The sequence below is a fragment of the Coturnix japonica genome, chromosome 6 (genome assembly GCF_001577835.2).
Source record: "Coturnix japonica isolate 7356 chromosome 6, Coturnix japonica 2.1, whole genome shotgun sequence".
NCBI classification, from domain to species: domain Eukaryota; kingdom Metazoa; phylum Chordata; class Aves; order Galliformes; family Phasianidae; genus Coturnix; species Coturnix japonica.
The window spans coordinates 19,517,352-19,537,061 of record NC_029521.1 but is presented as its reverse complement, the minus strand read 5'-3'; the positions used below and the strand labels follow the sequence as shown (position 1 = coordinate 19,537,061).

The window sequence follows — 19,710 nt, the reverse complement described above, 5'->3', positions numbered from 1 at the left end:
CGGCGAGGATGTTAATGAGTGTCTGAACCACGGCAGGCAAGCCCAGGGCATTTCAAATGGAAGAACTTCACAGGGAAATAATCTGCATAAAATCTGAGACACCATTATTAAGAAGGGAGTGAAAATGCAAGCAGAAAGCATCCTCCCTCAGCAGCCGAGAAAGGAATGGTTCTAAAGAGAAAAATGTATTCATTTGATCCATTATTTATATAAAGTGCTCTTTGTAAACCTGATTTCACATCACCCTGCTGACAGCAGGAAGAAGACAGGAAAGGAAGAGGCCCAACTTTCCACCTCTAGGGGAGGACAGCCTGCCTGGGCACCCCGTGTTGTGCTGGGATCCCATGCGGAGGACAGGCAGCAGAGCCGGGGGAGGACAGAGCCGTGGGCAGGCGGTGCTTCCATGCCCCCAGGAGAGCAGCGCTGGGGCTGAGAGCAGAAGGCTCCTTCCTTTTGAAGGCGGCTGCACCGCCAAGCCCTCCCCATCCCACTGAAACTGCTTAAGGCACTCGACAAAACCGTTAAAAATAAAAGCATTTAATATGGGGTTTTCGCATGAACACGTGGAAAGGCAGCAGTCTGAAACAGTACATACGTGGCATATATAAATAAGAACAAAGATTAAAAATGCTTTGGGAAATGAGAGACTCTGGGAACAGTTAGCGGCTCTGGGAGGAAGGAAACATCCTTGTGAGACATTGCACAGAGCAGATAAATGAACACAACCAGGCGTGACTGTTGGAGCTGTGACAACCAAAGGGTCCGAGGGGCTCAGTCCCTGCTGGCCATCTCCATCCCCAGCATGAGCAGGAGAGCAGCATGGACTAAAGGCAGAGCACCAACCCTGGGACCTCAGTGGGGACTGCGACCATTGTTTGCAATGGAAGGCATGCAAGACATGCAGAAAGTATTTTCTTGGGGCTAGACAAATCTCAGCAGTGCCAGAAGCCAGGCTCTGAGCTGGAGCTGTCAGCATAAGGGCTGACACTGGAGAGCAGAGCTACTTTCCACTTGTCTGTACAAGAGCAGTGTGTTTAGCCAGAGGAACGAGAATGCCTTGCTAAGCCAACATCCAAACAGAGATACAGATATGTCTGAGTACGCTAGGAGCAAGAGGGAGAGAGGAGGGGTGGGATGGACAGAAGGATGGCCGCCCTCAATGCAGGAAGAGCAGAGGCAGCAGGAGCAGAGCCAGCTGCCCACACACTGCCACCCCACCCGGGGCTCTGTTCCAAAGGGAGGCTGATGTCCCCAGGGCTCTGCCAGCAGCACACTGCACTGCAGGAGGCTGCGGGGACTGGGCAGAAGTGCACTCAGCCAAACACACTGTGCCCTTCAGAAAGGAGCACAAAGACAGCTTCAGCCTCTGGAGGGGTGGATTACAGACACATCCAAACAGCACATACTGTTACCGTAGCAAACAGCCTCTGCCCTTCTTCACAGCATCCTCACCTGCCTGGTCCCTGAAGAACCAGCACTTTCTTTGCTGTGACAGAGGCTTCTAACACCAGGAACTCACAACTCTCACATCTACTGTCCCACTGCCCCTTACATTTCCTCCCCTCTGGGGTCAGACTGGGGACAGGCACTCGCAATATAGTACCACGGACATCCCCTTGGACATCACAGCATGAAGCACAGAGCTTTGTAGCTCTTAAAAAAAAAAGAAATAGCAGTACAAAACATGAATAACTCCTACTAAGCTCCACAGGACTCCAACACCCCATTCTGAGCCAGTCGGACTGAGCTCCCTGCTCACATCCCCATATTCACACCTCCTGCCACCAGTTGTCTCCAAAAGCTGTCAAGGACAGAGCTCTAACTCCTGCCGGCTGCTGGTTCTTAAAGATTAGAAGACAATTATAATTGGATTCCAGAGATTATTTGCTTCACCAAGGAGGGCTGAGAAGTGTTTAGATGGTTCCTCAACTGATTAAATCTTTATTTCACAGTAGTGACCCCATGTGTCTCCTACCCCAGAGTGCTTGCCGACAGGTACTTGGCAAGATTGGCTCACTGGAGCACTCCAGCTTAACAAGACAGCTGACAATGGCCAGCTGTGATGGAGGTTTATCCTGTCTCTAGATGGTTTCATCTCATTTCTGCAGCTCAGGGCAAAAAGCTGAACCTGGCTCCAGCCCTTTCTCCCAGTTTAATGATTAATCAGCCAGTTGTCTGACCAGCCAGCCAAATACCTTGAGCCAAAGCCTTTGGCACCATTTGCAGCAGATCACAAATGACTGGAGCCCTCTTGCACCTCTTGTACTGCTGCTATACTGTGCAAGCTGCTACCAGATTCTGCCCGTGTGAGACATGCCAGCATCCAAAGGCTGAGCTGCCCTGCCCCAGGACAGCTTTTGCCAGCCTCCTGTCCCCAGATATAAGCCCTGTGCCACTTAGCCTCCCCGGAGGAACACAAAGCAAAGCCTCTCCTTGTTCAACATGCAGAGCCAGCAACAGCACGGGAATGCAGAAACATGAAGGCAGTGTGCAAGGACTGTCTCCAGCTCAACCTAAAACAGAGTGGTTCAGAAGTGGCTTTCCCCATGCTCCATGTGAAGCAGTGGCACCCAGGCCCTCTCCTGTGCTCTGTACCACATTGCACACTCCAGCCCTTCAGGGACAGCAAGGAAAGAAGGACCCTGTGGGAAGCAGAGGTCCCAGGAAACACAGAGGGTCTGGCTCCAAAGGAGGTCAGGAGGTAAGGTTAAATGATGGGATGCAGCTAAAGGTTGGAGTCCATTGTTCTCACTGCTAACAGAGGGAAGGAAGCAAAACAAGCTTATATTAAAAACTCAGAGCAGAAAGAGTTAAAAAAAAACAACAAAAACCACACAGTTTAACAACATCACATAATGCTGGGAGTGCAAACAGGGCCCTGCAGTACAGGGGGTTCTCTGTGTAAGCAAGCTCTCCAGCTCTTCCCAGAGCCAGCAGGTCAGACATGCTGCACAACAGCTTTTGGTTAGATAGTGGTTTGCCCCATAATGAATGAAATAATATAATTTATATACAGAAAGAAACAAGTCCCTGCAGTCTTTGCAGAGGTCCAGTTTCAAGAGTGCTGGCATGATGGTAAGGGCTACCATGAGCCAGCAGTGCTGCCTGCTCCGTGCAGCACGTTATTCACAGCTTGTGAGGCTGGGCATTCCCCACCCAACGCTGGTGCAAAGTGACTCAGAGGGATGATGAATCCTTGGAAAGCAGGTGAGCTCGCATGCGTTTACAGGATTCCTGCAGCAGAGAATTAGAGCAATTGAGTGCTTGAGACACAAGAACGTCATGCAAATAAAGGGAGATCGTTATCCTCTCCCCCTGCAAGGACTCCTTACTGGAGTCTGCCTGCATGTTTACTTTACCAACCATTTACCCAAAGCAGGGCAGAAGACAAGAGTCAGTGTGCAGTCACTGACATCCTGACAGGCTGTTAGCAGCAGTCCATGCAGCTAGCTGCCCTCCCACCTCCTACGGCAACCAGTCTGCCAGCTTGCAGACAGAGAAGCTGTACATCCCTGCTTGGATGGAAGTCGTCAAGGTCTGGTGCCCAGCATACCATCTGCTTGGCATGGAGCAGACTGATGCAGCCAGAGAACCATAGCAGCCACAGCCAAAGGCAAAGCCTCATGAGTGTGACAGCACCTCTGCAGGTCTCTCTGTCCTTCAGGTGACAGCTCAGTGGGCCAGGTTCTAACAGTAAGGACATGTACATTTGTGTTTCTCACCTCTTTTTGGCCCTCCAATGATTTCAGTTTCCCTTGGGACGTGTGAGCTGGAGATCCACATTTCTGTAACTGAACAAGAGAGAGGAATAGCAGCAGAGGCAGAGAATAAAGTGGTATCTGCAGCCATCTCTGGGAGCTACCTGTACCACCAGAGAGGAGCTACAATCCAAACCCACTAGTGGCATGTCTGGCCCAGGGGACAGCCCTATCCAGAGGCAGCTGTTTGTATATAACTTGTGGATGAGGATGTGGGAGGGAATACGGCACAAGTCAGTGCTACAGAGCAGGAACACAGATAATGCCAGAAGTAAAACTCTGGAGTGGAGGCCCAGTGCTGCCACCCGTGCCTTGATGGTGCCTTTATTATCTCTGCACCGTTCTTTCTCCCTGGAGCAGCTTCCTAAGGCCTTATCAGACCATGTAGAAGAAACTTTGAAACCTTGTATTGAGTAGGGAACAGTGAGCAGCCCCCAGGGATCACTCAAATGGGTGCCCAAGTTCCAATCAAACTCCCTTCCCACATGTTCAGCAATGTCAGCAGTGCTGGGAGCAGCTCTTACCAGATGGACATTCTCTTTGCTGACCCGTTTGGGCTCCGGTGTAGTATCTCTGCTCTTCCTCTCCTGTATAACCGGGGTTCCCAAAACCTTCCTCTGCCGCAAGAAGAGAGGCCTGTTTGCTATTGCTTAGAGCACAGAGAGGAAAGGAAACGGAAGGAGCAAGATGCACAGCTGATAAGCAGTTGGATGCTGGGAAAGAAAAGAGGAAGCCAGGCTGGAGCAGTGATTGCAAAGCAGAACCATCCGAAATACCATGCCACCAGGCTAAGCCTGCCTGATTCCGGAGGGTCTGGGAGCTGAGACAAGGTCTGGCCAGGATCCCAGTTTGTCAGAAGCAGGTACATAGTGCTGCAGGGCAGCCTACAGTGTGCTCACACCTGTGCTGACAGACTACACGACCAGCTCCACGTCAGCCCTCATCTCATCTCAGGAAGCAAATAGGCCTTCAGAAAGATGCACAGACCCTACAGCCAAGCATTGTCAGCAGAGCACTTCATAGACAATTACGCTTTATACTGGCAAGGCTTATTTTCACTGTGCTACCTTTCTGTCCCCAGCAGATCTGTGTTGTTTAGCAGCCAGTACTTTGAACAGTCCATACCTTTGAGGGTCTTATTTAAGACAGGGCAAGGCAAAAGCAGAGAGCAACATCAGAAACTCACAGGAGAGCAGGGGTCGGAGGCTGTCCTTACCTTAATGAGGCCACTGAAGGAGCGTGAGCGAGTTCGACGTGTTGCTGGGGGTGTGGCAACATCAGAGCTGGGAGTGAGAGCTGAAGGATGCTTATTGAACTAGGAGGAAACACAAAGGCAGAAGGTTAGCGCAGTTTAGTTTACAGTTACACCAGCCCTTTGCTGCTGTGTGCTACTCTACTGCTGCCCTCTGGCTAAGCCTCTGGTTGGCTTTTCCACACCCTCAAATGTAGAAGCAGCTCATAGCTGCAGGGGAGAGGGAAGCAGAAAGCAGCTGCATACCCCGCACAGGATTACAGGGAGCTTGGGGTTTATGCTGAATACAAAGTTAGAGGTTAAAGCAGAAAGGGGTCAGGGAATGATCTGGAGGCTTACAGCTGGGACAAGTGCTGCCCATGTTACACAAACTCTCTGCTGCAGCAGATTGGCTGGAATGATCACCAGACTAAAAGAGACCAGTTTGCCCCAGACCCTACAGCAAAAGAGGAAGGAACTTTTCCCTTCCTGAAGCAGAAAGATCAAGAAAGCCACAATCAGGACTGGGAAACTGCTGGCTGGCAAATCCCTGGCTCAGATCACAGCTCAAAGCACAGCTTGGTGCTGCAAGCTTCACTGACAGGCCACCTCCTCCCCTGCCTCCATCCAGCTCTGTCCCTTACAAAGCTGAGAGCCTGTGCTCCTCAGCCAGCCAAGAACTAGGGGCACCTCTCAGGTGGGCCCTGTCTTTACACACCCCAAGGAGATCTTTCCTTCCCACACTACCTGCCGGATGAGCTTCTTCTTCTTTGCAGAGTCAGGCATATTGTGTACATGGCGAAAGAGCTCCCTCAGTGCCTCCTCTGTGCGCTGCTGGGTCTCCTCCTGATGGCAGGAGTCCAGACGGCTTCGCTTCTGAGACTTGAGGGGTTGCAGTTCCTTGGAACCAGGAGATGTTAGCAAATCCAGGTCATCCTGGGAAAGCGGAGACAGTAGTCGTTTCCCATGCTTTAATCCAAGCGAGCCACCCATCTGAGTCAGGCTGGGAAGTCTCGTGAGCTGCCTCACCCCAGTGAATGCACAAAGCTGTGTTTTCCCTACCCCTCTGCAGCAGCATTGCACCAACAGGCCCCGTGCCAGCAAGAGGTGACAGCAATTCAAAGGTGACCCCACTGCTTCTTCCCTCCCTTCCCGGATGCCAGCTGCAAAAGCCCTTCCAGGTTTGAGAAGGATCAGTGAGGTTCTTTCCAGTGCATCTGCCTTCTTCTGCAGCTACAAGGCAGAGAAGCATTTGCTGGAGAGAAGCAAACAAATCTTTCCCCAGAGGCAGAAAGTAGCTTTTGTCCCAGCCCCTCTACCATACAGCCTGGTCATGGCAGCAGATGCATCTGTTTGGAAGGCAGGACTCCACAAAGGAGCAGGTGCTGCATGTACCGGGCACAGGGAGCAGGTTTGCTGCTAAAGACGAGCTGGTAGTTTTCCCTGTGCTTTTGATTAACAGATGCTTCAACTCTGCCCAATTTCCCTAATGCAGTTGCCTGCACTGCCACACCATATGGTTCCCTCAGTCCTGCTCTCTAACAGATCCTCTTTCAGGGCTTCGTTTGTTTTCAGCTCCTTTCACTCACAGAGGTCCCTTCGTAGTACCACGGCCTCTGCCCTTGGAGGGCAGGCACCACAATTGCTGGCCTTACCTTCGATGTGTGGGCTCTGGATCCCAGGTAATGCAGCCTGGCACACTCCCTGATATAAACTGGGGCCTGTGATGATGGACAGAGAAAACATATGAATAATACACTTGACCCTGGGGCAAGGGCGGCTGCACCAAGAGCCGCTCTTCAACCATGCAAACAAGCCTTTTCCATTAAGACTGCTGTTTAGGACAGAAAAATACAATGGGACTTCATGTCCTCAGTGGAATCCCTGCTCAGAGTTTCAATTTGATGCATGAAGCCAACACTAGGAGACAACAAAATAAGAGCTAGGTTCCACAGAAGTTATGTCCAAGCAATTCCTCCAGCCCTGAGCTGGCCATACAGGGATCTGACAAAGAAGGCAGAAAGGGAGCTCTCTTTGCAGAGGGCAGGTGCCTAGAGTGACCTATAAAGTGCTGGGAAGTCAAGAGACAGCCTGCTGCAGAAACACTTCCTTGGAGAAACCTGTAGATGCTCCTGTCCTACCACAGCAACCTACTCTGAGCAAGAGAGAGATGTCCAAGCCTGCAGACTTTGCCTATAACAGCAACAGCCAGCTGCCACTTGCAGAGAAGATGTATTAAGGGTGCAGCTCCTGGCGGTGCACACCCAGGCCAAGTCCCTCCATTTTCAAGCACTTGAGTGAAGCCCAGTCACCAATTGCCCCAGTGAAACAGGTTTCCCAGCCAGGAATCAGGTGCTGGGTGTCCAGCAGAGGGTGGTATTACACTGCACCGTGCTTCTGACCTGCCGAGGCACAAAGGCCACCTCCAGGGTGTCTTCCTTCTCCTGGGCTGCACGCCCAGCAAAGACTTCCTCTCAATAAGGGAACAGCTTCTTGCATCGTGCTCTCACTCCAGAAGAGAGCACCCAGAATATATCCCTGCCACCTGGGATCTGTGTGGGTAAGGGGCGTTCAGACTCCCTCAGAAGGGGCAGGGAGGGCAGGACCCCAGAGCACGATTACCTTGAAGAGTTTCTGTGAGTGTTTGATCATGAAGGTCACTCCGTTGTTTAGTTTTGTGATATTCTCTTGCAGGTCATTTGCTGTCACCTGGCAAGAGGACAAAAAAGCACAGCTGTTAGAAGTGAAGTAGGAATTGCAAATGAAACCAAGAGTGGGCTTGGGCTGAACACAAAGACTGAATCCAGCCAGGCAGCTCCATATCACCACCCAGCCTCCAGCCTCTCAAATAATTGGTTGTGTCAGTACAACATTCCCATATGGGTTCTTCCCCTGCAAGCCTACCAAGCTTCTGCTTTCTACCTAGTAATATCCCATTAGCAGGTACTGAGGTCACTCACGTTTCTGGGCCATAGGATGTGGGGTGCAAACATGAGGGCGAGATTGTGGGCAGACATCTTGTTCTTATCCTGCTTCTTAGCGGTCTGGTAGAGCAAATCCAGTAGCAGTTTGAGCAGGCTGCGGTTCGGCGCAGGGAGGATCAAGAAGAGCAGCTGGAGGGCTTCGATTTGGCGCTCTTTGTCTGGAGTGCTGGTCTTATTCCCCTTCTCATCAAACAGCATCAAGTCTGCCAAATCACAGAGCTGAATGTGAAGGACACACTTTGTCTCCCTGACAGCAGGCCTATTTGCAGCCTCTCCAAAGTCCTGCACAGCTCCTGACCCTCCATCTCCTTCCCCCAAGCCTCCTTAACCTGATGTATTAAGCTGTAGTACTCCTCCCATACAACAACACAGTTGCTAAGAGTTTTGATGGAGGGCAAAGTAAAGTGGTTCAATAATGGTCTTTAAGAACATATGAACCATCGTCTAGCTCAAGAGAACCCAGGCTTAAAACAGATATAGACCTAGGTTACCAATGCAGACTCCTGTCTTGTGCTGGAGAGAGAAATTGGGCTGGGCAGACTCCTCCTTACCATGCATGTAGGGTTTGCACTTTAGGATCTCCCACAGCCCCATGTGCAGCCCTAAAGCATTACCAGCTTTGTAGGAGGCTGGCCCTGTTCCCTCTGCTCATCGCTGCCTCTTGTTGCTTACTCACCTGCAATTTTGAGGTGGGCATGGAAGTGCTTGTGTGTCAACAGGGGCTCTGGTAATTCTCCCAGGAACATCTTAAGCAAGGTGGCCACATCATTGGAATGAAACTCCCCAGAGTCCAGGTCAATATCCGTACCACTGTTCAGAGCATCCTTTAGGATCTGTTGTCTGATGCTGTTGCCTGGCACCCGAAACAAACCTTCTGCTCGTAGATCTGTTCAATGGAAGGGAGAAAAAAAAAAAAGGCCACCAATTATTCAGAGGCTGATTCCCATTTTCTTCCTAAAGCAGTACTCTTGGCAGAGCTTGGCAGCAAACCTCAGTGAGCTGCATTCAAAGCCATGACTTCAAGTTGACTCCCATGAGCAAACAGTTCATGCAGCAGGGGAAAGAGATCAACTCATGGAGCAGGCAATCCTGGGGAACAGTCACCTAGTTCTGACCCCAAATCCTGCTGGTGGAGAACTCTGCTTTCCCCCTGCCTGCACCACAGAGATCTGGGGCAGACCACACAGATGCCCCTTGGAATAGGAGGAAAAAGATAGAAACACTTACTTTTGTGCAGGTACTCAATTAACTGGGAGACCTGTGCGATGCCTTCTTCTGTCAGTGGGGAGCCAAACACCACCCCTTTCTCTGCGGAACAAAAGATAACGTGTTCAAGCAGCTCAGAGCAAACAGTCAGAGAGAGGCACGGCCCCACAGAACAGGATCTCAGAATGCAAAAACAGTGCCCCAAAATACTATGAGTGGAGGTCACAGGGACCCCTCGCACACACACAGATATTATCCCACGCAAGTCATTTCCTCTCATCATGCTGCACTCACAAGGGCTTCATCATCCTGCTTCTTATCTCAGCTTAATTACAGTTTTTATCAGCTAAGGCAAACATTCTCTAGCTCCTGAAAAGAAACAACACCAGAACAGATGCTTCAGTTTTAAAGAGCATATCATCTGTAAGTCTAAACCCTATGGGAACAGCAGAGTGGGAAAGATGCAACAGCCTGGACTGCCCAGGTGCCTGCTACAACAGCACGCTGCACAGCTGGGAAGACATGCCCAAGTTAATCCTCAGTGCAGATTGACACGGAGCAGAGCAAGAGGAGGTGTAGCTGCCAGGTTACAGGAGAGGGGAACACGCGCTAGTGGGAGAGAAAGCATGATACCAAGTGAGAAAAGCAATGCATCAGTTGGTCTCACAAAAGTTATCACCCCCCGCAAGCTTTGTCTCGTGTCTTTTTTCCCCTCATGGCACATTGTGATTTTACGAGCTTTTGGTCTGCTCCATTACAGATCTTACTGTTCTGCGGTGTTGATGCTCTCAGCATGTGGGGAAGATCTGGCTAACACAGCCCACTTCTCTAGCAGCCTTCCTGCACAGCTAAATTTATTCCGCCTGAAGAATGTTTCACTTTCTTCCAGGCCTTCAGAAATGGTCTGCCACCAGCAACTCCAGCCTCCTGTTAATCAAGAACTTTCTGACCTCCCTCTGATAAAGCATACGCTTCAGCCTTGCAGGAGAAAGGAGGACAATGTGACCTCTTGATCCGCACGTAAGATTTGAAAGGCCTGAGAGCAAAGGGAGAGAGTGATTGGCAAAAGATTCTTGTCCTTGAAGAAAAACTAAACTCATTAGACATTCAACAGATAGAATCAGTAGTGGCCAGGAAAAGGAGAGGAAAATACATCATCTTGAGACAAGCCTGACAGATTCGATTTACTTTTGAAGTCAGAAGCTGATATCTGAATGAGAATTTGATTCTCAAAGAAACTTGAAAGAAGCGTTTGGAGAATGGATGCTGAGTTACAAAGGCTTAGATGTTCTGCTGCGATGACTTCTGAAGCTAAGCAGCAGCATGAGATTGAGTTTCCCGATGCCCACAGAAGTTGCAGTATTTGCAGTTTGATCAGCTCAGAGTAGTACGGGTCTTGGCCTCTGGCTTTGAAGAAATAAAACCTGTTTGTTCTAGCTGGTCTGTAACACGAAGAAAAACAAATGATGGCTCAAAGATGAAACAGACAATACATGAAATTGATTTTCTCTGTAAGCACAAACTCCCTTTTTCCTCTGAGTTTGGCCAAAGAGCTCACAGACAGTGACTGTCAATGCAGGGAGACACTGCCATTGCAGCCCGGGAGCAGAGCCAGCAGACTTGGAAACATCTGCTAACTGTAGCTGCAGTGAGACACATGGCCATGGAAACACTGAATGGGGGAAGGAGCGGAGCTGGAAGGGAGGCATCAGGTCTGAAAGTAGGCAGCAGTGGTGCTCCAGCAGAGTACAGATCAGTTAAAAAAAAAAGAGCTAGAGAAGATTCACAAACCCCCACTAGAAGGTTTTGACAAGAACAGGGAAGTTTCCAAACACGATGAGAAACATGTTTAAACTCAGTTACTTGCTTGCTCCTGTTTGCCAAATAACGAGTGCCTAAATGCAAGGTGTCCTGCTGCTCTCCTGGAGCAGAGGCAGGAGCAGCACAGGCACGAGCACAGTGTAACTGCAGTCTGGGGGCAGTGTGAAGAGCTGTTATTATGGAGCAGCAGGGTGAATCACAGCAATAGGCTAATTCTCAATTACGGATCTGAAGTACTTGATTTGCTGTACTTGATTTTCCCCTGCAGTGCTGTCCAGCCCAGGGGGAGCACATCTGCTGGCATTCCCACTGGAACCAGAAACAGAGGGCAGGAGTCAGCACCAGAAAAATCAGCCTGAGCAGTGTCCTTATAAAATAAGGTGGAAGCTCACGTTGCCTTTATGTTAAGGTCGAAGACAGAAAGAAACCATACTCAGGCGTACTGATATCTGCCTTCTTAGGGATGCTCCCGAGAGCAGAATTGCTCAAAGGAATTAGAAGTGTTCAGCTCCAGGCTGCCAGCATTTGGAGGCAGCTACCCACAGCTTCTCTGCCAGCAGACAGCTGGTCTAGCTAGTAAACCACGGCAGACAGAAGGATAGGAGAGGTGCCCAGATGGAGGTAGTTTGTCTAGATGAGAGGCAGCATTTCAGTGAACTTCTAAAGGAGAATCAGTATTCCCTCCAGTGTGGGCAGAGGTGGGAGAAGGCGCATAGAACACCTGTCAAGATGTAACAAAACGGAGTGGTACTGTGAGCCAGCAAAGAGGAGAGGATCTGAACACATCTGTGCTCAAATGCAAAGCTCAGCCTTCTGAGGAGCAGCCAGAGACCACTGTTTCTTAACTCCAGAAGAAAGCTCCAGCTGAGTGCTTGCCTCAGAATACATGATCTCCCCAGGCTGAACCTGATATTGAGTAGTGAGTCAGCAGAGCTCTGTCACTGAGACCAGGACACGGATCAGAGCTGCACTGGTGTTTGGATGTGAGACACCTACCTGCCTGTGCAGCTCACATATCTGTATGACAGGGCCTTCAGGACAGCTGGTATAGAAACTGGAGGAGAAAGTGGGCACTGAGTGAAGTCAGTGGCCTGTGAAACCTGGGCATTACTGTTCTTCACAGAACCTGATGTTTGCAGTCTTTATTAATACTCCATCACTACAGGAGAAACCTAACAAGCTAAGGAAAACAGAGCATGAACTACAGTGGACAAAATCAAACATGCTGCATGCAAAGACAAGGCCAGCTTGACATGTATTTTAAGAACCCATGCTCACCCTTGCGTTTCAAAGACATCAGGGAACGAAAAAACCCAGAGGCTGTGCTGTTTGCTCCAGGCAGCTTCGGGTCCTCCTCTCCCATGAGCTGGGCCAGCTCAGCCCCAGGCAGGTCGATGAGCCTGGTGATGTTGCTGACAACCAGCTCTGTGAATACCTCCGGTTTTTCATGGCGCAGCTTTTCCACAAAGAAGTCGGGGTTGAAGATGATGGGCTGGCTGCGAAGGGAGGAGTCATTGCAGATGACAAGATTGCAGATGGCATCACTGGAAAAGAAAGGGGAGAGAAAAAATAAAGTAACTTCTTGTCGCTTTTTTACAGCCAACTGGTGTGCCCCGAAGGAGACAGCTGCTGACACAGGAGCCTCCAGTCTACACCGACAGCACTGTTGGCCTTTGGTGGGCACTCAGCACAGATGCATTTCCCTTTGGAGCAAAATCTTTGGAGAGTGTGAACCTATCAGGATTAGCACAGGCCGCTCAAGATCAGTCCTTAAGGAACTCTTGGTAGCCTTCCTTCTGGTACATCTCTTTTTGGATCCTCCAGGTCTTGCCTCTTCTTTAGGCCGTCCTTCATCTCACCTCCCAGTTCTCTACTGATGCTGACTGTTTCCAGTTGCACAGCTTTTCACGTGGCATGAAAGGCACATGGGAAAAGGATGCATGTGGGACACTGGACTAGTGAAGGTTATAGATAACATACATAGCCCTAGCGCAGGTTAGATAAATTAAATTTCCCACGTCTAAAAAGAAACAGTTATCAAAGCGATCGCAGTTTAATCAGCACTCTTAATCATGTTCATCCTAAAGCTTATCCCAATTTGCATCTACCTCTAGGTCTTTCATTACTGCCTTCCCACTTCTATCTCAAAGACTTACACGCTCTGAAGTCAGGCCCACAGGCCAGGGCCCCTCTTTTACATAAAACAGAGAATTAATGTCATTAATCTCCAGTCACAAGCCACTGCAATGTCATACTTTGCTGTAAAGCACGAGTCTGGCCATGCAAGTTGGTGTGCCAGTTCTTCCATGGCTCTGGGTGGAGGCTGCCTACCCACCCAGCTCACACACACTGACTGCTTTCACTGCGTGACATTTTCCAGTCCTTTAATCATTCTTGGGCTCCCATACAACACTTTCCACTGTTTCAACATCCCCCCTCAGCTGTCAGCTCCCGTCATACATTTTCCAACAGCAGCTGCTAAGCACAGGTAACAGGAATGATGGGCGCATACATCAGTCCTAGAGGTTCCTGCTGCAAAGCACACCACCCCAAAGACCAGAGCCTCCTGAACAGAGCCCATGGCACAGCTGGGCTCACTGCTCTGCTCATGCCTCCAGCAGGGAAGGTGCCTGCAGCCCTGGAAGACCATCTTGGTGTGATTTCCAGGGAGAGATCAGAGCAGGAGGAAGGCTGGGACAGGCTGCACAGGGAGCAGGATGCTCACTGCAGTCGCAGGGAACCAAGCACTCAGCAACATTTGCACCGTGAGAACCCCCACAAAGCCCCGTCCCCTTGCCACTGCTCCCTGTGGATGTCAGGCTCCTTCAAGGGGATGCAAGGAGGAAGGTCTGCGAGGCAGACATAGGGCAATCTGCCAGGACAGCAAACATCTCTGAAGGCTCTTAAAGGTTCCCAGCTGTGTTGCTCAGTGGCCCGGAGATCATGCTGCTGGCTCCTAATGGGGGCCATATTTCCCCGAGTACCTCCCAGTATGTTTTTCGGTAGTTTGTTATCTGCCATAAATTAAGACTGAGATGCAACGACTCGATATCTGCTGCCAAAAAGCAACTACCCATCGACCTGATCACATTCGCATTTCATCACGCAGGGCTGCAACGCGCGAGCAAGTGCCAGCTCTGCCCATAATGCGGAGCAAGCCCTTTGCCTGAAACCCATGACAACTCATTCTGTGGCAATACAGATCCTGAGAAGGGTTAATAGTGAGTGTATGGGCCCAGTGACCCTGCCTGCAATGATCCGTGCGCTGTTATTCACTCACTAGCAGTTTTGTTTCCCCACAGAGAAGATATGCAAATACTTTGCAGCAGTTACATCAAGCATCACAGATTATCTGCTCCCTCTGACAATCGGATATCTAGATCCAGAGAGAGGAAATTAAACAATTTTGTCAGCTAGAACTGACTGACGTGAGTCTGCCACACAGACGGTGTTAGAGCTGCATCAAGTTCAGCGACATTTAATGCAAAAATAAATAGAAAAAAAATAAATTTCTTACATGAGTGCTGAGAGCTTTTGGAGAGGCATTAGGAAGCAGAGACAGGGGAAAGAACTTGCTCCTTGTTTCCAGCAACAAAAGAAACCTGCCTGTCCCAGCACAGCCTATGCAAATCCCACGCATGCTACGAGACACAAGGGCGCATTATTGGGGCTGAAAGGCCCCCTTGGCACACACTGGGCATCAGCCTTCACACAGAGACAAAACAGAAAAGAAAAGCTGGACAAATTGATTCATGTCTCTTGCCAAAGGCTGCGTAGCTGGAGTTTAACGGCAAATAACTCCTACATAGAAACCGGGGGTTTTGAATTAGGAGCAGCGTGGTATTAAGTGCTCTCCACCTGTATCTAAGAGGAACCCACAAAACAGCCCCAAATCTACCCTGTCTTTGCCATGAGGAAAGCCACGCAAACGCATTCCCAACAGCATCCAAGCACAACCGATGTCACAGCGACGATGGGACAGCAACCAAGTCCCCGCACCACGCAGCCCAGGAGCCGTGCTCGACTCCATGAGCTGGAAGGGCACTGCTCGTTGTCACAGCTGCTGTGCCTCTGCTCTGTGCTCCCCATTCCATGTCCCTTTGGATCCCTTGCCAGCAGCTGGGAGCAGCGCTGTGCTCTCTGATAGCAGCACAGCCCTTCAATGAGCCGCTCAGCTCTGAGAGGTCACTTTATTAGCAGCTCTTCCCGGTGCTGAAAATTTGCCTTTGTATCGTTATTGCTAATCAAAATGGAAATGGGAGGCTAACCCCTATTTCTGAGCAAAGAGAAAGCCCCCACTGGCTCCACACACAATAGCCCTGCCAATCCCCACTGCTGCACGCGCTATAACCTTCAGAAAAAGCCATGTGCCCCATCTGCCGCTTTCCCGTTAAAAAAGGAAGATGGATTACTCTGCCTACACCCACTTTATGTAGCAGCAGCAAAGGAGAGACAAACATTTAGTTAGTTTATTGCTTGGTTTTTTTCCTTACTTGCAATTAGAGTCATATTTTTATACGCTGCGATCTCAGCTTGCTTTATGACACATCGAAGGACAATACAATAAAGGACCAAATGGCTTCCTCTCTGATCCCATGAATAAAGTCAAATCCCAATGAATAATAAAACCTTGTACTAATAGGGTTGTGATTAAGACAGCAGATTAAAAAAAAAATCGGCCCTATATTGTGCTGAGCTTCGTGCCATTCCGGTATCTTTCAGGAGCAAAGCCTGTGATCCCAGCCAAGCCACAAAGAAAGCTGTCTGTCACACACAGCGTTCTTGCTTCAGGCATGACAGCCCCATCATTTCATGGGGAGTGGATGGTGCAGGAGGTCAAAATCATGATGGATCAATTAATCCCTAAGGTAACTAGATCCAAACAGGGGAAATGCCTTGGAAACGAGGACAAAAGTGAGATTTTAACCAGCACAACCTGGTGACTGCACCTGGGGCGCGAGCAGGAAATCAGCGCACGTGGAAGCAAGTCGTGTTCAGATGGGTGAGACCTGCCTGCTTCAGAACAATTCAAGTAGCTGTAAGAGCTGCAAGTCCGTACATGAGAAGGCAGAAGCAGATTCCAGCAGCATTAAATAGAGCATAAGGAGAAAGAAGGATGAGGCACCTCTGGGGCAAGAAACGAGCTGTGTTTTTCTAGCTGGGAAAGTGGAAGAGCTGGAGCTGCATCTCATCCAGCGGGCAGAATGCAGCCCAGCATCACTTTGTGCACTTGGGATGTTGTTGCAGCAAAGCTAATGCCTCAGTCACACTGCAGCAGGCGAGTCTTACCAGGCAGGAGAAAAAGGATTAAAGAGCTTTTGAAAATAAGGCAGATAATGGAAGAAAATCTCCCCATATAATAACAAAATCTTTCGACTGAGGAACAGCCAGGCAAGCAGCGAGCACTGAGCGCAGAGCGATAAGCAGACACTGCTGGGGAACACAAAACACGGGGATTCTGTGCCTGGCTAAGCACAAAGGGAGATGGAATGGATGCACCCGGGCTCACGTTTCCTTGGGGAGAGAGAAGGAGCATCGTCCCTGTGCTGTGCCAGAGCAAGGAATCAATTAATGAGGGCGTCTGAAGGCAGTATTCCAGAGCCAGATAGGAGCCATCCCACGTTTCGCTAAGAGATGAAAGGACCAGAGCGGAATGATGTGAAATCATTTTAAGTACAAAAGGACTAGGAGACAAATTATTTCCTCCATTAAAAATAGATAAATAAAATTAAAAGAACTCTGGTGGGAATGGGCTGCAGAGACACGAGAAGTGACTTCACTTTTAAGGTTGTTTTGAGGACTGTACTTGGGACCAACATTCTTGTAAGGCGGCGTCACAAAGATCACATTCAGCCCTCAGATTTAGCACAGTAACTCCCTATAGGGTGACTGATTTGCCTCTGAAAAATGTCAAGAAAAACACGCAGCGATTTTTGCCGAGGGTTATACTCATGAGGTCTGTAAGGGCAAAGAGAGTCCTTTTGTGATGAGCACAGAACGCATAGCACAGTGAGTGCCAAGCCTTGACCACTGTTTCTAGGCTTCATCCTAGTGAGCCGTAATAAAAACTGCCTTTTTTAATTGTTGCTTTGCTTTCTTCGCAACTAAACAGATGACATGGAGTGATTCAGCCTTTTGGCTATGGGAATCAGATAATAATATACAATTTAAACAGCAGGGAACTGAGGAACAAAGCTGCTATTATGTGATAGCAGCCTGTGCTGGACAACCTGGAACTAATGCAGCACTCGGCCATCTTTTGGGCATTGAATACACTGGATATCCAAATTCCTGCTATCATCTATGAATTCAGATCCTGTCTCAGCAAAAGACTCGAGCAGACCTCAGCCACATGAGCCTCACAAGTGTGATGTAAACCCAGAGACAGACCTATCCAGGATGATAAAGGGCTGCAAGAGGGGGAAAGTGGGCTTGGAACAAACTGAATATGGAAAACATTACTGGTGGCGAGCCAGACCGCAGCAGCAAGGCAGCATGATATACATGAAACACTGAGAACTTTGCATTTCAACGTGAAATGTTTCAGCTTAGACCCCAGAGAATCCTTTTATGGAGCTTTTCATAAGATCCACTGGAAAGCTGTAAAGTCAACACAGCCACGTTTCAATCAGCCTGCAGCACATCACAGCACCCAGTCGCCTTCTGGTGCTAAGGGAGGCAGACTGAAAGGCACCTTGGGGCTACAGACTCACTGCAGAGCTGCTGAATGAGCCCCATCCTACATCTTCACTGCTGTTCAGGCTGATCCTGTGCCATGGGATAGCTCCAGATCCCGTCTGACACTCTGCAAGCACACAGGAACAGCCAGAAACCCTCTACTTCTGCATTAAGGATTTGCAGGTTCATCCATCTGCCTTAACAACCTAAATAAATAATGCTGCTGCAGCCTTCATGATTTTCAGTGCAACATAAAGTTGGTAAATGTATTTATTTTAACGTAAGCCTTTATACAAAGCGGCTGTAAAGGAGCTGCCTCAGATCCAGTCGTAATTTCACAGAAACCAGCAGCAAAATGGAACCTTTTAGATGGCAGCAGCTGCCTCTCCTCATTACTGCTCTATTCACTTTTATCCCTGTGGCACTGGGAACCTCAGTCACAGCTGGGGACTCCGCCGTGCTCCGTGCCGTACAAACACAGAACAAAGGCAATCCCCTGCCTTCAGAGGGCTGCGAGATAATGCTGGAGGGACAGAAAAAGAGGAGGAATCCCAAGAGGGGAGGCAGCGCTATCAGTCAGCGTGACTGATAGAACTGAAACTTGCCAGCTTTTCTGGGGACGCTGTTAAAAAGGAGGGCGAGGAAGGACGGGGAAAACAATCAGGACAGAGGAGAGAACACACAGCTCACGTGCAGGGCTGGTGCGGGGCTGTGCACAGAGCGGGACCGGGACGGCAGCACGGGGCTGCGGGGAGGAGCCGGCGGGGAGGGCTGGGCCGGCTCAGCAGCTCCTGCCTCCGCACCGTGCCCGGTAGGAGCGCTGCTCTGCGCTGCTCTGCCCGGTTCGAGCGTTACCGGCCGAACGCAAACGCGTTCAGTCCTGCTATGCCGTGCAGCGGGGCCGCTGTACAGCAGCGTACCGCACGTTTTGCTATCGGCAGCTCGGGGGAAAACGCTTGCGAAGAAGCTGGTTGTAATTACAGCCGCTTCACCGCCCGAAACGGAGCGATGCGGCAAAGCACGCCGAGGGCGGCCCGCAATGCGGCACTGCGGGATGGGATGGGATGGGCTCCACGCCGCCGCTCGGCTCCGCTCAGACCCGGACACACCGACCGACCCCGGACACACACACACACACACACACCGCCCCCCGGTGACACACCGCCCCCCGCCCCGCTCCTACCTGCCGCCCCGCCGCACCCCGGCTGCCGGCGCTCCCGCCGCCATCTCATACCTGCCGCCCCGCCTCCCCATTGGCCCACCGCGCCACCCCGCGGTCCCGCCCCTCCCGACCTGCCCGTCGCTATTGGCTGGAGGCGTTACGGCCTCGCTACCATTGGTCGGTTCGAACGGACCGCAGGAGATGAAGGGCAGCGGGCACACATGGCTCCTGCTGGCGGTGTATAGAGCCGAGCGCTGCTGGAGCTGCCTGTCCTGACACAAGGCTGACAGCTGCCTTATGGCTGCACCGGGGCACGGCACAGCCTCAAGGGGCACACAGTGACCCCTTAGGGAGAGCAGGATACGGGCAGATCCCCAGCCAAGTGCAACGGCTCCTCCTCAGCCCCGAGCTTTTAAAGGGATCTTGGAAATAAATGACCAAAGAAAAAGAAGCAGAGAACCACAAAGTGGATTTGCAGCCTGCAGTAAGAGGCTGAACAAGCACAATCCCTTTAGCTTATTAGGAGACTGAAAAGCGTTGCAGTTCCAGCATGTAAGCTACCGTGATATGAAATGACAAAGGACTAAAGGCTTTTTAATACAAAAGAGGAAGGAAGATACGTTCACAAACACATACTCTGTACTGTGAGCCATGGGACATTGGACTCAGAGCAGAAACAGCTGCTCATCCAACCTGGGCAGCTATAGATCCAGGATTACTTGTGCTTCTGGGAGGTGGTCACAGCAAAGGCTCCATCTCAGCTCTCGCAGGTAAGAGAAAAGCCCTTGCAAGGCATGACTGAGATGGGCAAAGCAGATGCAGAGCCAGTGAGAGCCACAGGACAGGCACCACAGAAGGCTCCTACTCCAT

The 19,710-nt window shown here is 50.3% G+C and overlaps 1 protein-coding gene across 4 annotated transcripts; it reads right to left on the bottom strand.

The window, feature by feature from the left end:
* Positions 1–520: 520 nt before the first annotated feature.
* On the bottom strand, positions 521–18,951 carry ARHGAP19 (Rho GTPase activating protein 19). Of its 4 annotated transcripts, none has more exons than XM_015866992.2 (12): positions 18,862–18,951; positions 12,279–12,544; positions 9,201–9,281; positions 8,650–8,859; positions 7,950–8,176; positions 7,612–7,698; positions 6,645–6,710; positions 5,737–5,925; positions 4,975–5,073; positions 4,283–4,375; positions 3,723–3,791; positions 521–3,234 (listed from the first exon to the last, which is right to left on the bottom strand). In XM_015866992.2, the coding sequence occupies exons 1-12, from the start codon at positions 18,930–18,932 to the stop codon at positions 3,178–3,180; spliced, it is 1,515 nt and encodes a 504-aa protein (XP_015722478.2). In that variant the 5' UTR covers positions 18,933–18,951; the 3' UTR covers positions 521–3,177. The 4 variants fall into 4 exon arrangements, with proteins under 4 accessions (XP_015722478.2, XP_015722479.1, XP_032301375.1 ...); XM_015866993.1 differs by having other exon boundaries at positions 522–3,234; positions 18,913–18,938; XM_032445484.1 differs by lacking the exon at positions 18,862–18,951 and adding an exon at positions 14,518–14,641 and having other exon boundaries at positions 522–3,234.
* Positions 18,952–19,710: the final 759 nt, after the last annotated feature.